The sequence below is a fragment of the Salmo trutta genome, chromosome 4 (assembly GCF_901001165.1).
Source record: "Salmo trutta chromosome 4, fSalTru1.1, whole genome shotgun sequence".
Taxonomy (NCBI): Eukaryota; Metazoa; Chordata; class Actinopteri; order Salmoniformes; family Salmonidae; genus Salmo; species Salmo trutta.
Genome location: NC_042960.1, coordinates 72,778,343 through 72,791,891, shown reverse-complemented (window position 1 = coordinate 72,791,891; position 13,549 = coordinate 72,778,343). Strand labels below are relative to the sequence as shown.

General features: G+C 50.9%; 1 protein-coding gene and 1 long non-coding RNA gene across 3 annotated transcripts in view; both read left to right on the top strand.

Annotated features, from left to right (window-relative positions):
• Nucleotides 1-13,549, top strand: part of bnip2 (BCL2 interacting protein 2) — a 53,773-nt gene that overhangs the window by 26,127 nt on the left and 14,097 nt on the right. For both annotated transcript variants that reach the window (XM_029752004.1, XM_029752003.1), the window contains exons 6-8: nt 1,524-1,706; nt 2,388-2,490; nt 6,449-6,580. In XM_029752004.1, the coding sequence (XP_029607864.1) occupies nt 1,524-1,706; nt 2,388-2,490; nt 6,449-6,580 (418 nt within the window). The remainder of the gene's footprint in view (nt 1-1,523; nt 1,707-2,387; nt 2,491-6,448; nt 6,581-13,549) is intronic.
• Nucleotides 2,752-3,389, top strand: LOC115193004 (uncharacterized). Its single transcript, XR_003878059.1, has 2 exons — nt 2,752-3,145; nt 3,260-3,389. It is a non-coding gene; the product is annotated as an uncharacterized LOC115193004 (long non-coding RNA).

Genomic DNA, 13,549 nt, shown 5'->3' with positions numbered 1-13,549 from the left:
ACACGAGTCTGTCCCAGGACAGGACACGAGTCTGTCCCAGGAGCTGACTCCACTAAGCCTGGTTCAATAGTTCTGAGTCCAGTTAAGTCCAATAAGGTTTAAATGGTTGAACCTAACCCTGACAGTTGTATGGGGCCAGTTAACTGTAGTTAAATGGTTCAGGTTTAAATGGTGTTGTGTTGTTTCTGTGTTTCCACTCTGCTGCCGGCCTCTGTCATCTGGAAGGACAGTTACCCTTGTTGTCATGGCAACAGTTCCCAGGTCAACAAGTGTGGTAAGGTCTCATGGACAATACTGCCTGGTCAATCAACCAAATATACTTTTGTTTTCTTTGCAACAACTATGTGAACAAATCAAGGGATTTTTTTTCTTCTGTTTTTACCGTGAACAAATCAAGGGATATTTCTTCTTCTCTTTTGAGTCATTTCTATGTACATTGTTGGTCATGTACAAGCATGTTCTTATTCTGATTTAACTGTGTTTCTATGATGTGACGTGTATATTAAAAGGAGAACAGGTTAAGTGCAGTTTTGGAATGCTGTTAGATCCTGGTACTGGGACGGATGTTTAACCCCCTGAGGTAGAGGCCTGCATAAATCGAATCCCGTTAAAATCAGTCAGTTTTTAAGCTAGTGATTTGTTTTGCATTGGATTCATCTCAATCCAACGCGTATGTCTATGTAACACTTCTGCATTAGCGGTGACAGAGCTGTGTTTGTCAGACCATGTGACATCCCCAAAATGGGTCTTCTCACCAAATCGTCTGTAGCGTCAGAACGATTTGGCCTACAAACCGCTAATGACCTCTCTGTGGAAAGGTGAGACGCTCGTGAACGCGTACATGTTTTGCTCTAGGACGCCCACAGGTCTCGCAAGACTCGACTGAAGGTCCTCTGGTACCAGTCGAAAGAATTTATGGAAGTATATATGGAGACACTTTAGTGACACAAGTAAGGGGTTAAATACATGTTTAAAAATAAAAATAAAGTTTCCTGATCTTATATCTCTCAGATATAGGACAGACACTTCAGAAAAAACTTCCTTTCGATTTTTCGTGGGGGACTATGTTGTTCCATGTAGTGAATCTGTTATTCAATGCATTTGTATGGGCTTATAGCCGTAAATTATATATATTTTTTTATATGCTTCATATTCCCCCGCTTTAGACAGGGCTTAGACTTATGGGATAAAAGGCAGTCTATTCTGTGGTGAGCTGTTACTTGAGTGTTGAGCGGCAATACCATGTCATTGTCTGTCCACAATGTGAAGACCAAATCCTCCGTATTATTCCTCCATCTTGATTGTTGCATGTTTTGATGTACCATTCGTATGATCACTGTCTGAATCGTTCATCTGATTGGCCATTACTGTTGATCAGGGAAATATATTATATTTAAACGGTTATTTGTTGCACTCAGCATGTCATATAATTCCCCACAATATGAAGCTTTTCAAATATAAATGGAGTGTTTATTGGATAAAGGGAAGGTAGGAAAAGAGTTGAAAAGAACCTCTCTTTTCAGACGACCTGCCGAAGCCCAAGACCACGGAGGTTCTACAGAAGGGGGTGGAATCGGTCCAGGTGTACTCGGCCTCCGAGGAGCGGGAAGAGGGTCGGCGCTGGAGAGTGTTCCGTATAGGAGACCAGGAACACAAAGTCGACATGAAGGCAATAGAACCCTACAAGAGGGTCATCAACCACGGAGGTGACCCCTGACCCATAACCAATAACCCCTGACCCCTAACCCATAACCCTAGTCCTACAAGAGGGTTATCAACCACAGAGGTGACCCCTAATCCATTACCCCTAATCCATTACCCATAACCCATTACCCCTAACCCATAACCCTAGTCCTACAAGAGGGTTATGAACCAAGGAGGTGACCCCTGACCCCTAACTCATTACCCCTAACCCATTACCCCTAACCCATAACCCCTGACCTCTAACCCATTACCCTAGTCCTCCAAGAGGGTCATCAACCACGGAGGTAACCCCTGACCCATAACCCCTGACCCTAACACATTACCCTAGTCCTCCAAGAGGGTTATCAACCACAGAGGTGACCCCTAACCCATTACCCATAACCCATTACCCTAGTCCTACAAGAGGGTTATGAACCACGGAGGTGACCCCTAACCCATTACCCTAGTCCTACAAGAGGGTCATCAACCACGGAGGTGACCCATTACCCATAACCCATAACCCTAGTCCTCCAAGAGGGTTATGAACCACGGAGGTAACCCTTGACCCATTACCCCTAACCCATAACCCTAGTCCTCCAAGAGGGTATTGGACCAATTATATAAAAACACATTTTTACAGTAACAATGTCCCATGCAGAGCAGGTTGTGTTGTGGCGTGTTTGAACCTGTGTGATGTGTTCCAGGTTACTATGGAGACGGCCTGAACGCCATCATAGTGTTTGCCGTGTGTTACATGCCTGAGAGCAACCAACCCAACTACCGCTACATCATGGACAACCTCTTCAAGTGAGTCCTACTGGTGCAAACCCTGGCTGGTGCCAACCCTGGTGCCAACCCTGGCCCCAACCCTGGCGCCAACCCTGGCGCCAACCCTGTGAAACGGAATATTGACATGCATTGTTTTTTTTGGACACCAATGCTAAAAAGATATTTAATATTTTCCCGCTATTTTACAAATGTTCAATCCCGAGAATAAATCACTTTTCTCCTGAGTAACCTGGTATTTTTATATTTTAGGCAGTGACCACCGGCTGGCTATTATTAGGTTTAGCTATGCAGGCCTATGAAGGCAGTGCGTACCGGCTGGCTATTATTAGGTTTAGCTATGCAGCCCTATGAAGGCAGTGCGTACCAGCTGGATATTATTAGGTTTAGCTATGCAGCCCTATGAAGGCAGTGCGTACCGGCTGGCTATTATTAGGTTTAGCTATGCAGCCCTATGAAGGCAGTGCGTACCAGCTGGATATTATTAGGTTTAGCTATGCAGGCCTATGAAGGCAGTGCGTACCAGCTGGATATTATTAGGTTTAGCTATGCAGCCCTATGAAGGCAGTGCGTACCAGCTGGATATTATTAGGTTTAGCTATGCAGGCCTATGAAGGCAGTGTGTACCAGCTATGCAGGCCTATGAAGGCAGTGCGTACCAGCTGGCTATTATTAGGTTTAGCTATGCAGGCCTATGAAGGCAGTGACCACCAGCTGGCTATCATTAGGTTTACCTATGCAGCCCTATGAAGGCCTATGAAGGCAGTGCGTACCAGCTGGCTATTATTAGGTTTTGCTATGCAGGCCTATGAAGGCAGTGCGTACCAGTGTTCAGTGAATGGAGGTGAGGAAGATTGTTTTTGGCCAACCAGAGTTACTACTTTAATCTAACAATATGATGCTTATCTTTATAAAAAAAATATTCTGATAGAAAGTTAACGAATTAGCCTCATTCTGTACGCCTATATCTGTATAGCAGTAGTAGTAGTAGTAGTAGTAGCCTGTATCTGTGTTGTTGTAGTTGTAGTAGTAGTAGTAGTAGTAGTAGTAGTAGTAGCCTATCTGTGTAGTAGTAGTCTGTATCTGTAGTAGTAGTAGTAGTCTGTATCTGTAGTAGTAGTAGTAGTCTGTATCTGTAGTAGTAGTAGTAGTCTGTATCTGTAGTAGTAGTAGTAGTCTGTATCTGTAGTAGTAGTAGTAGTCTGTATCTGTAGTAGTAGTAGTAGTCTGTATCTGTTGTTGTAGTAGTAGTAGTAGTAGTAGTCTGTATCTGTAGTAGTCTGTATCTGTAGTAGTAGTAGTAGTCTGTATCTGTAGTAGTAGTAGTAGTCTGTATCTGTAGTAGTAGTAGTAGTCTGTATCTGTAGTAGTAGTAGTAGTCTGTATCTGTAGTAGTAGTAGTAGTCTGTATCTGTAGTAGTAGTAGTAGTCTGTATCTGTTGTAGTAGTAGTAGTAGTAGTAGTCTGTATCTGTAGTAGTCTGTATCTGTAGTAGTAGTAGTAGTCTGTATCTGTAGTAGTAGTAGCCTGTATCTGTATAGCAGTCGTAGTAGTAGCCTGTATCTGTGTAGTAGTAGTAGTAGTAGTAGTAGTAGCCTGTATCTGTGTAGTAGTAGTAGTAGTAGTAGTAGCCTGTATCTGTGTAGTAGTAGTAGTAGTAGTAGCCTGTATCTGTGTAGTAGTAGCCTTTATCGGTGTAATAGTAGTACTAGTAGTAGTAGCCTGTATCTGTATAGTAGTAGTAGTAGCCTGTATCTGTATAGTAGTAGCCTGTATCTGTATAGTAGTAGCCTGTATCTGTATAGTAGCCTATGTATATAAGTAATATTATTATCTTACAGTGGATCCCTAGTACTAGGCTTCTCTTCTGTTATATAGTCTAATATTATAATACACTAACCCTAACCCTAGGGCTATAGGCCTAAATTCAGTCAATGACCTGATGCTTTTAACGCTCACATCTACAGCTGAACCGATGTGGACAATTATTTCTCTAACTTAACTCTCACCCCTCTCTGCAACCTCACCCTCACCCCTCTCTGCAACCTCACCCTCACCCCTCTCTGTATCCTAACCCTCACCCCTCTCTGCATCCTAACCCTCACCCCTCTCTGTAACCTAACCCTCACCCCTCTCTGTAACCTCACCCCTCTGTTACCTAACCCTCACCCCTCTCTGTTACCTCACCCTCACCCCTCTCTGTTACCTCACCCTCACCCCTCGCTGTATCCTAACCCTCACCCCTCTCTGTTACCTCACCCTCACCCCTCTCTGTTACCTCACCCTCACCCCTCTCTATATCCTAACCCTCACCCCTCTCTGTTACCTCACCCTCACCCCTCTCTGTTACCTCACCCTCACCCCTCTCTGTGTCCTAACCCTCACCCCTCTCTGTGTCCTAACCCTCACCCCTCTCTGTGTCCTAACCCTCACCCCTCTCTGTTACCTAACCCTCACCCCTCTCTGTATCCTAACCCTCACCCCTCTCTGTAACCTCACCCCTCTCTGCATCCTAACCCTCACCCCTCTCTGCAACCTCACCCCTCTCTGTTACCTAACCCTCACCCCTCTCTGCGTCCTAACCCTCACCCCTCTCTGTGTCCTAACCCTCACCCCTCTATGCATCCTAACCCTCACCCCTCTATGCGTCCTAACCCTCACCCCTCTCTGCATCCTAACCCTCACCCCTCTCTACCTAACCCTCACCCCTCTCTGTAACCTCACCCCTCTCTGTAACCTCACCCCTCTCTGTAACCTAACCCTCACCCCTCTCTGTAACCTAACCCTCACCCCTCTCTGTAACCTCAACCCTCTCTGCATCCTAACCCTCACCCATCTCTGTAACCTCACCCCTCTCTGTAACCTCACCCCTCTCTGTAACCTCACCCCTCTCTGTAACCTCACCCCTCTCTGTAACCTCACCCCTCTCTGCATCCTAACCCTCACCCCTCTCTGCATCCTAACCCTCACCCCTCTCTACCTAACCCTCACCCCTCTCTGTTACCTAACCCTCACCCCTCACTGTAACCTCACCCCTCTCTGCATCCTAACCCTCACCCCTCTCTGCATCCTAACCCTCACCCCTCTCTGCAACCTCACCCCTCTCTGCAATCTCACCCCTCTCTGTATCCTAACCTTCACCCCTCTCTGTAACCTCACCCCTCTCTGTAACCTCACCCCTCTCTGTAACCTCACCCCTCTCTGCAACCTCACCCCTCTCTGCAACCTCACCCCTCTCTGTATCCTAACCCTCACCCCTCTCTGTAACCTAACCCTCACCCCTCTCTGCATCCTAACCCTCACCCCTCTCTGCAACCTCACCCCTCTCTGTATCCTAACCCTCACCCCTCTGTATCCTAACCCTCACCCCTCTCTGTGTCCTAACCCTCACCCCTCTCTGTATCCTAACCCTCACCCCTCACTGTGTCCTAACCCTCACCCCTCTCCATAACCTAACCCTCACCCCTCTCTGTGTCCTAACCCTCACCCCTCTCTGTGTCCTAACCCTCACCCATCTCTGTGTCCTAACCCTCACCCCTCTCTGTATCCTAACCCTCACCCCTCTCTGTGTCCTAACCCTCACCCCTCTCTGTTACCTAACCCTCACCCCTCTCTGTATCCTAACCCTCACCCCTCTCTGTAACCTAACCCTCACCCCTCTCTGCAACCTAACCCTCACCCCTCCCTGTAACCTAACCCTCACCCCTCACTGTGTCCTAACCCTCACCCCTCTCTGTGTCCTAACCCTCACCCCTCTCTGTGTCCTAACCCTCACCCCTCTCTGTGTCCTAACCCTCACCCCTCTCTGTATCCTAACCCTCACCCCTCTCTGTATCCTAACCCTCACCCCTCTCTGTATCCTAACCCTCACCCCTCTCTGTTACCTAACCCTCACCCCTCTCTGTAACCTCACTCCTCTCTGCATCCTAACCCTCACCCCTCTCTGTATCCTAACCTTCACCCCTCTCTGTGTTATCAGGTATGTGATCGGCACTTTGGAGCTCTTGGTAGCAGAGAACTATATGATAGTGTATCTGAACGGAGCCACGTCCAGGAAGAAGATGCCCAGTGTGGGCTGGCTCAGGAAGTGCTACCAGCAGATCGACCGCAGGTGAGACACAGTAGCCCAGTAGACCTCTTACCCAGTAGACCTCTTACCCAGTTACTCTGTTACCCAGTTACTCTGTTACCCAGTAGACCTGTTACCCAGTAGACCTGTTACCCAGTCGACCTGTTACTCTGTTACCCAGTCGACCTGGTACCCAGTCGACCTGTTACTCTGTTACCCAGTCGACCTGTTACTCTGTTACCCAGTCTACCTGTTACTCTGTTACCCAGTCGACCTGTTACTCTGTTACCCAGTAGACCTGTTACTCTGTTACCCAGTAGACCTGTTACTCTGTTACCCAGTAGACCTGTTACCCAGTAGACCTGTTACCCAGTAGACCTGTTACCCAGTAGACCTGTTACCCAGTCGACCTGTTACCCAGTCGACCTGTTACCCAGTAGACCTGTTACCCAGTTACTCTGTTACCCAGTTACTCTGTTACCCAGTTACTCTGTTACCCAGTAGACCTGTTACCCAGTAGACCTGTTACCCAGTCGACCTGTTACTCGGTTACTCTGGTACCCAGTAGACCTGTTACTCGGTTACTCTGTTACCCAGTAGACCTGTTACTCGGTTACTCTGTTACCCAGTAGACCGGTTACTCTGGTACCCAGTAGACCGGTTGCTCTGGTACCCAGTAGACCGGTTGCTCTGGTACCCAGTAGACCGTTTTTTCTGGTACCCAGTAGACCGGTTGCTCTGGTACCCAGTAGACCGGTTGCTCTGGTACCCAGTAGACCGGTTGCTCTGGTACCCAGTAGACCGGTTGCTCTGGTACCCAGTAGACCGGTTGCTCTGGTACCCAGTAGACCGGTTGCTCTGGTACCCAGTAGACCGGTTGCTCTGATACCCAGTAGACCGGTTACTCTGGTACCCAGTAGACCGGTTGCTCTGGTACCCAGTAGACCGGTTGCTCTGGTACCCAGTAGACCGGTTGCTCTGGTTCCCAGTAGACCGGTTGCTCTGGTTCCCAGTAGACCGGTTGCTCTGGTACCCAGTAGACCGGTGACTCTAAATCCCAGTAGACCGGTTGCTCTGGTACCCAGTAGACCGGTTGCTCTGGTACCCAGTAGACCGGTTACTCTGGTTCCCAGTAGACCGGTTACTCTGGTTCCCAGTAGACCGGTTGCTCTGGTTCCCAGTAGGCCGGTTGCTCTGGTTCCCAGTAGGCCGGTTGCTCTGGTACCCAGTAGGCCGGTTGCTCTGGTACCCAGTAGACCGGTTACTCTGGTTCCCAGTAGACCGGTTACTCTGGTACCCAGTAGACCGGTTACTCTGGTTCCCAGTAGACCGGTTACTCTGGTTCCCAGTAGACCGGTTACTCTGGTTCCCAGTAGACCGGTTACTCTGGTTCCCAGTAGACCGGTTACTCTGGTTCCCAGTAGACCGGTTGCTCTTTTACCCAGTAGACCGGTTGCTCTGGTACCCAGTAGACCGGTTACTCTGGTACCCAGTAGACCGATTGCTCTGGTTCCCAGTAGACCGGTTACTCTGGTTCCCAGTAGACCGGTTGCTCTGGTACCCAGTAGACCGGTTGCTCTGGTTCCCAGTAGACCGGTTGCTCTGGTACCCAGTAGACCGGTGACTCTAAATCCCAGTAGACCGGTTGCTCTGGTTCCCAGTAGACCGGTTACTCTGGTTCCCAGTAGACCGGTTACTCTGGTTCCCAGTAGACCGGTTGCTCTTTTACCCAGTAGACCGGTTGCTCTGGTACCCAGTAGACCGGTTACTCTGGTACCCAGTAGACCGATTGCTCTGGTTCCCAGTAGACCGGTTACTCTGGTTCCCAGTAGACCGGTTGCTCTGGTACCCAGTAGACCGGTTGCTCTGGTTCCCAGTAGACCGGTTGCTCTGGTACCCAGTAGACCGGTGACTCTAAATCCCAGTAGACCGGTTGCTCTGGTACCCAGTAGACCGGTTGCTCTGGTACCCAGTAGACCGGTTACTCTGGTTCCCAGTAGACCGGTTACTCTGGTTCCCAGTAGACCGGTTACTCTGGTTCCCAGTAGACCGGTTACTCTGGTTCCCAGTAGACCGGTTACTCTGGTTCCCAGTAGACCGGTTACTCTGGTACCCAGTAGACCGGTTACTCTGGTTCCCAGTAGACCGGTTGCTCTGGTACCCAGTAGACCGGTTACTCTTTTACCCAGTAGACCGGTTGCTCTGGTACCCAGTAGACCGGTTGCTCTGGTTCCCAGTAGACCGGTTACTCTGGTTCCCAGTAGACCGGTTACTCTGGTTCCCAGTAGACCGGTTACTCTGGTTCCCAGTAGACCGGTTGCTCTGGTTCCCAGTAGACCGGTTGCTCTGGTACCCAGTAGACCGGTTACTCTGGTTCCCAGTAGACCGGTTGCTCTGGTACCCAGTAGACCGGTTGCTCTGGTACCCAGTAGACCGGTTGCTCTGGTACCCAGTAGACCGGTTGCTCTGGTACCCAGTAGACCGGTTGCTCTTTTACCCAGTAGACCGGTTGCTCTGGTTCCCAGTAGACCGGTTACTCTGGTTCCCAGTAGACCGGTTACTCTGGTTCCCAGTAGACCGGTTACTCTTTTACCCAGTAGACCGGTTACTCTTTTACCCAGTAGACCGGTTACTCTGGTTCCCAGTAGACCGGTTGCTCTGGTTCCCAGTAGACCGGTTACTCTGGTACCCAGTAGACCGGTTGCTCTGGTACCCAGTAGACCGGTTGCTCTGGTACCCAGTAGACCGGTTACTCTGGTACCCAGTAGACCGGTTGCTCTGGTACCCAGTAGACCGGTTACTCTGGTTCTCAGTAGACCGGTTACTCTGGTACCCAGTAGACCGGTTACTCTGGTTCCCAGTAGACCGGTTGCTCTGGTTCCCAGTAGACCGGTTGCTCTGGTTCCCAGTAGACCGGTTACTCTGGTTCCCAGTAGACCGGTTACTCTGGTACCCAGTAGACCGGTTACTCTTTTACCCAGTAGACCGGTTGCTCTGGTTCCCAGTAGACCGGTTACTCTGGTTCCCAGTAGACCGGTTGCTCTGGTTCCCAGTAGACCGGTTGCTCTGGTACCCAGTAGACCGGTTACTCTGGTTCCCAGTAGACCGGTTACTCTGGTTCCCAGTAGACCGGTTGCTCTGGTACCCAGTAGACCGGTTGCTCTGGTACCCAGTAGACCGGTTACTCTGGTTCCCAGTAGACCGGTTACTCTGGTACCCAGTAGACCGGTTACTCTGGTACCCAGTAGACCGGTTACTCTTTTACCCAGTAGACCGGTTGCTCTGGTTCCCAGTAGACCGGTTGCTCTGGTTCCCAGTAGACCGTTTACTCTTTTACCCAGTAGACCGGTTGCTCTGGTACCCAGTAGACCGGTTACTCTGGTTCCCAGTAGACCGGTTACTCTGGTTCCCAGTAGACCGGTTGCTCTGGTACCCAGTAGACCGGTTACTCTGGTTCTCAGTAGACCGGTTACTCTGGTACCCAGTAGACCGGTTACTCTGGTTCCCAGTAGACCGGTTGCTCTGGTTCCCAGTAGACCGGTTACTCTGGTTCCCAGTAGACCGGTTACTCTGGTACCCAGTAGACCGGTTGCTCTGGTTCCCAGTAGACCGGTTGCTCTGGTACCCAGTAGACCGGTTACTCTGGTTCCCAGTAGACCGGTTACTCTGGTTCCCAGTAGACCGGTTGCTCTGGTTCCCAGTAGACCGTTTACTCTTTTACCCAGTAGACCGGTTGCTCTGGTTCCCAGTAGACCGGTTACTCTGGTTCCCAGTAGACCGGTTACTCTGGTTCCCAGTAGACCGGTTGCTCTGGTTCCCAGTAGACCGGTTACTCTTTTACCCAGTAGACCGGTTACTCTGGTTCCCAGTAGACCGGTACTCTGGTTCCCAGTAGACCGGTTACTCTGGTACCCAGTAGACCGGTTACTCTGGTTCCCAGTAGACCGGTTGCTCTGGTACCCAGTAGACCGGTTGCTCTGGTTCCCAGTAGACCGGTTACTCTGGTTCCCAGTAGACCGGTTGCTCTGGTACCCAGTAGACCGGTTACTCTGGTTCCCAGTAGACCGGTTACTCTTTTACCCAGTAGACCGGTTACTCTTTTACCCAGTAGACCGGTTACTCTGGTTCCCAGTAGACCGGTTACTCTGGTTCCCAGTAGACCGGTTACTCTGGTTCCCAGTAGGCCGGTTGCTCTGGTACCCAGTAGACCGGTTACTCTGGTTCCCAGTAGACCGGTTGCTCTGGTTCCCAGTAGACCGGTTACTCTTTTACCCAGTAGACCGGTTACTCTTTTACCCAGTAGACCGGTTGCTCTGGTACCCAGTAGACCGGTTGCTCTGGTACCCAGTAGACCGGTTGCTCTGGTACCCAGTAGACCGGTTGCTCTGGTTCCCAGTAGACCGGTTGCTCTTGTTCCCAGTAGACCGGTTGCTCTGGTTCCCAGTAGACCGGTTACTCTGGTACCCAGTAGACCGGTTGCTCTGGTTCCCAGTAGACCGGTTGCTCTGGTTCCCAGTAGACCGGTTACTCTGGTTCCCAGTAGACCGGTTGCTCTGGTTCCCAGTAGACCGGTTGCTCTAAATCCCAGTAGACCGGTTGCTCTGGTACCCAGTAGACCGGTTGCTCTGGTACCCAGTAGACCGGTTGCTCTGGTACCCAGTAGACCGGTTACTCTGGTTCCCAGTAGACCGGTTGCTCTTTTACCCAGTAGACCGGTTGCTCTGGTACCCAGTAGACCGGTTACTCTGGTTCCCAGTAGACCGGTTACTCTGGTACCCAGTAGACCGGTTACTCTGGTTCCCAGTAGACCGGTTACTCTGGTTCCCAGTAGACCGGTTACTCTGGTTCCCAGTAGACCGGTTACTCTTTTACCCAGTAGACCGGTTACTCTTTTACCCAGTAGACCGGTTACTCTGGTTCCCAGTAGACCGGTTACTCTGGTTCCCAGTAGACCGGTTACTCTGGTACCCAGTAAACCGGTTACTCCGGTACCCAGTAGACCGGTTACTCCGGTACCCAGTAGACCGGTTACTCCGGTACCCAGTAGACCGGTTACTCCGGTACCCAGTAGACCGGTTACTCCGGTACCCAGTAGACCGGTTACTCCGGTACCCAGTAGACCGGTTACTCCGGTACCCAGTAGACGGGTTACTCCGGTACCCACTAGATGAGTTGCCCCGGTAGGCGAGTTTCCCCGGGTACCCGGTAGACGAGTTTCCCCGGGTACCCGGTAGACGAGTTTCCCCGGGTACCCGGTAGACGAGTTTCCCCGGGTACCCGGTAGACGAGTTTCCCCGGGTACCCGGTAGACGAGTTTCCCCGGGTACCCGGTAGACGAGTTTCCCCGGGTACCCGGTAGACGAGTTTCCCCGGGTACCCGGGTAGACGAGTTTCCCCGGGTACCCGGTAGACGAGTTTCCCCGGGTACCCGGTAGACGAGTTTCCCCGGGTACCCGGTAGACGAGTTTCCCCGGGTACCCGGTAGACGAGTTTCCCCGGGTACCCGGTAGACGAGTTTCCCCGGGTACCCGGTAGACGAGTTTCCCCGGGTACCCGGTAGACCAGTTTCCCCGGGTACCCGGTAGACCAGTTTCCCCGGGTACCCGGTAGACCAGTTTCCCCGGGTACCCGGTAGACGAGTTTCCCCGGGTACCCGGTAGACGAGTTTCCCCGGGTACCCGGTAGACGAGTTTCCCCGGGTACCCGGTAGACGAGTTTCCCCGGGTACCCGGTAGACCAGTTTCCCGGGTACCCGGTAGACCAGTTTCCCCGGGTACCCGGTAGACCAGTTTCCCCGGGTACCCGGTAGACCAGTTTCCCCGGGTACCCGGTCGACCAGTTTCCCCGGGTACCCGGTCGACCAGTTACCCCGTTACCCGGTCGACCAGTACAGCCCGAGTACAGGCTTCTCAAATCACAGCACACTGCTCTACCACAACATGTCTACAATACAGCACACTGCTCTACCACAACATGTCTACAATACAGCACACTGCTCTACCACAACATGTCTACAACACAGCACACTGCTCTACCACATCTACAACACAGCACACTGCTCTACCACAACACGTCTACAATACAGCACACTGCTCTACCACAACACGTCTACAATACAGCACACTGCTCTACCACAACACGTCTACAATACAACACACTGCTCTACCACAACATGTCTACAATACAGCACACTACTCTACCACAACACGTCTACAATACGGCACACTGCACTACCACACCACAACACAGCACACTGCTCTACCACAACACGTCTACAATACAGCACACTGCTCTACCACATGTCTACAATACAGCACACTGCTCTACCGCAACACGTCTTCAATACAGCACAATGCTCTACCGCAACACGTCTACAATACAGCACAATGCTCTACCGCAACACGTCTACAATACAGCACAATGCTCTACCGCAACACGTCTACAATACAGCACACTGCTCTACCGCAACAGTTCTACAATACAGCACACTGCTCTACCGCAACCTGTCTACAATACAACACACTGCTCTACCGCAACCTGTCTACAATACAGCACACTGCTCTACCGCAACATGTCTACAATACAGCACACTGCTCTACCGCAACATGTCTACAATACAGCACACTACTCTACCACGTCTACAATACAGCACACTGCTCTACCACGTCTACAATACAGCACACTGCTCTACCACGTCTACAATACAGCACACTGCTCTACCACGTCTACAATACAGCACACTGCTCTACCACGTCTACAATACAGCACACTGCTCTACCACGTCTACAATACAGCACACTGCTCTACCACGTCTACAATACAGCACACTGCTCTACCACATCTACAATACAGCACACTGCTCTACCACAACACGTCTACAATACAGGACACTGCTCTACCACAACATACACCATTAAGATAAGTGGTGTATGTGTGCAAAGTCCATGGAGAATAAGAGCGCCTCCTCCCAGCTTCCCACTGCTCTGAGGCTAGGAAACACTGTCACCACCG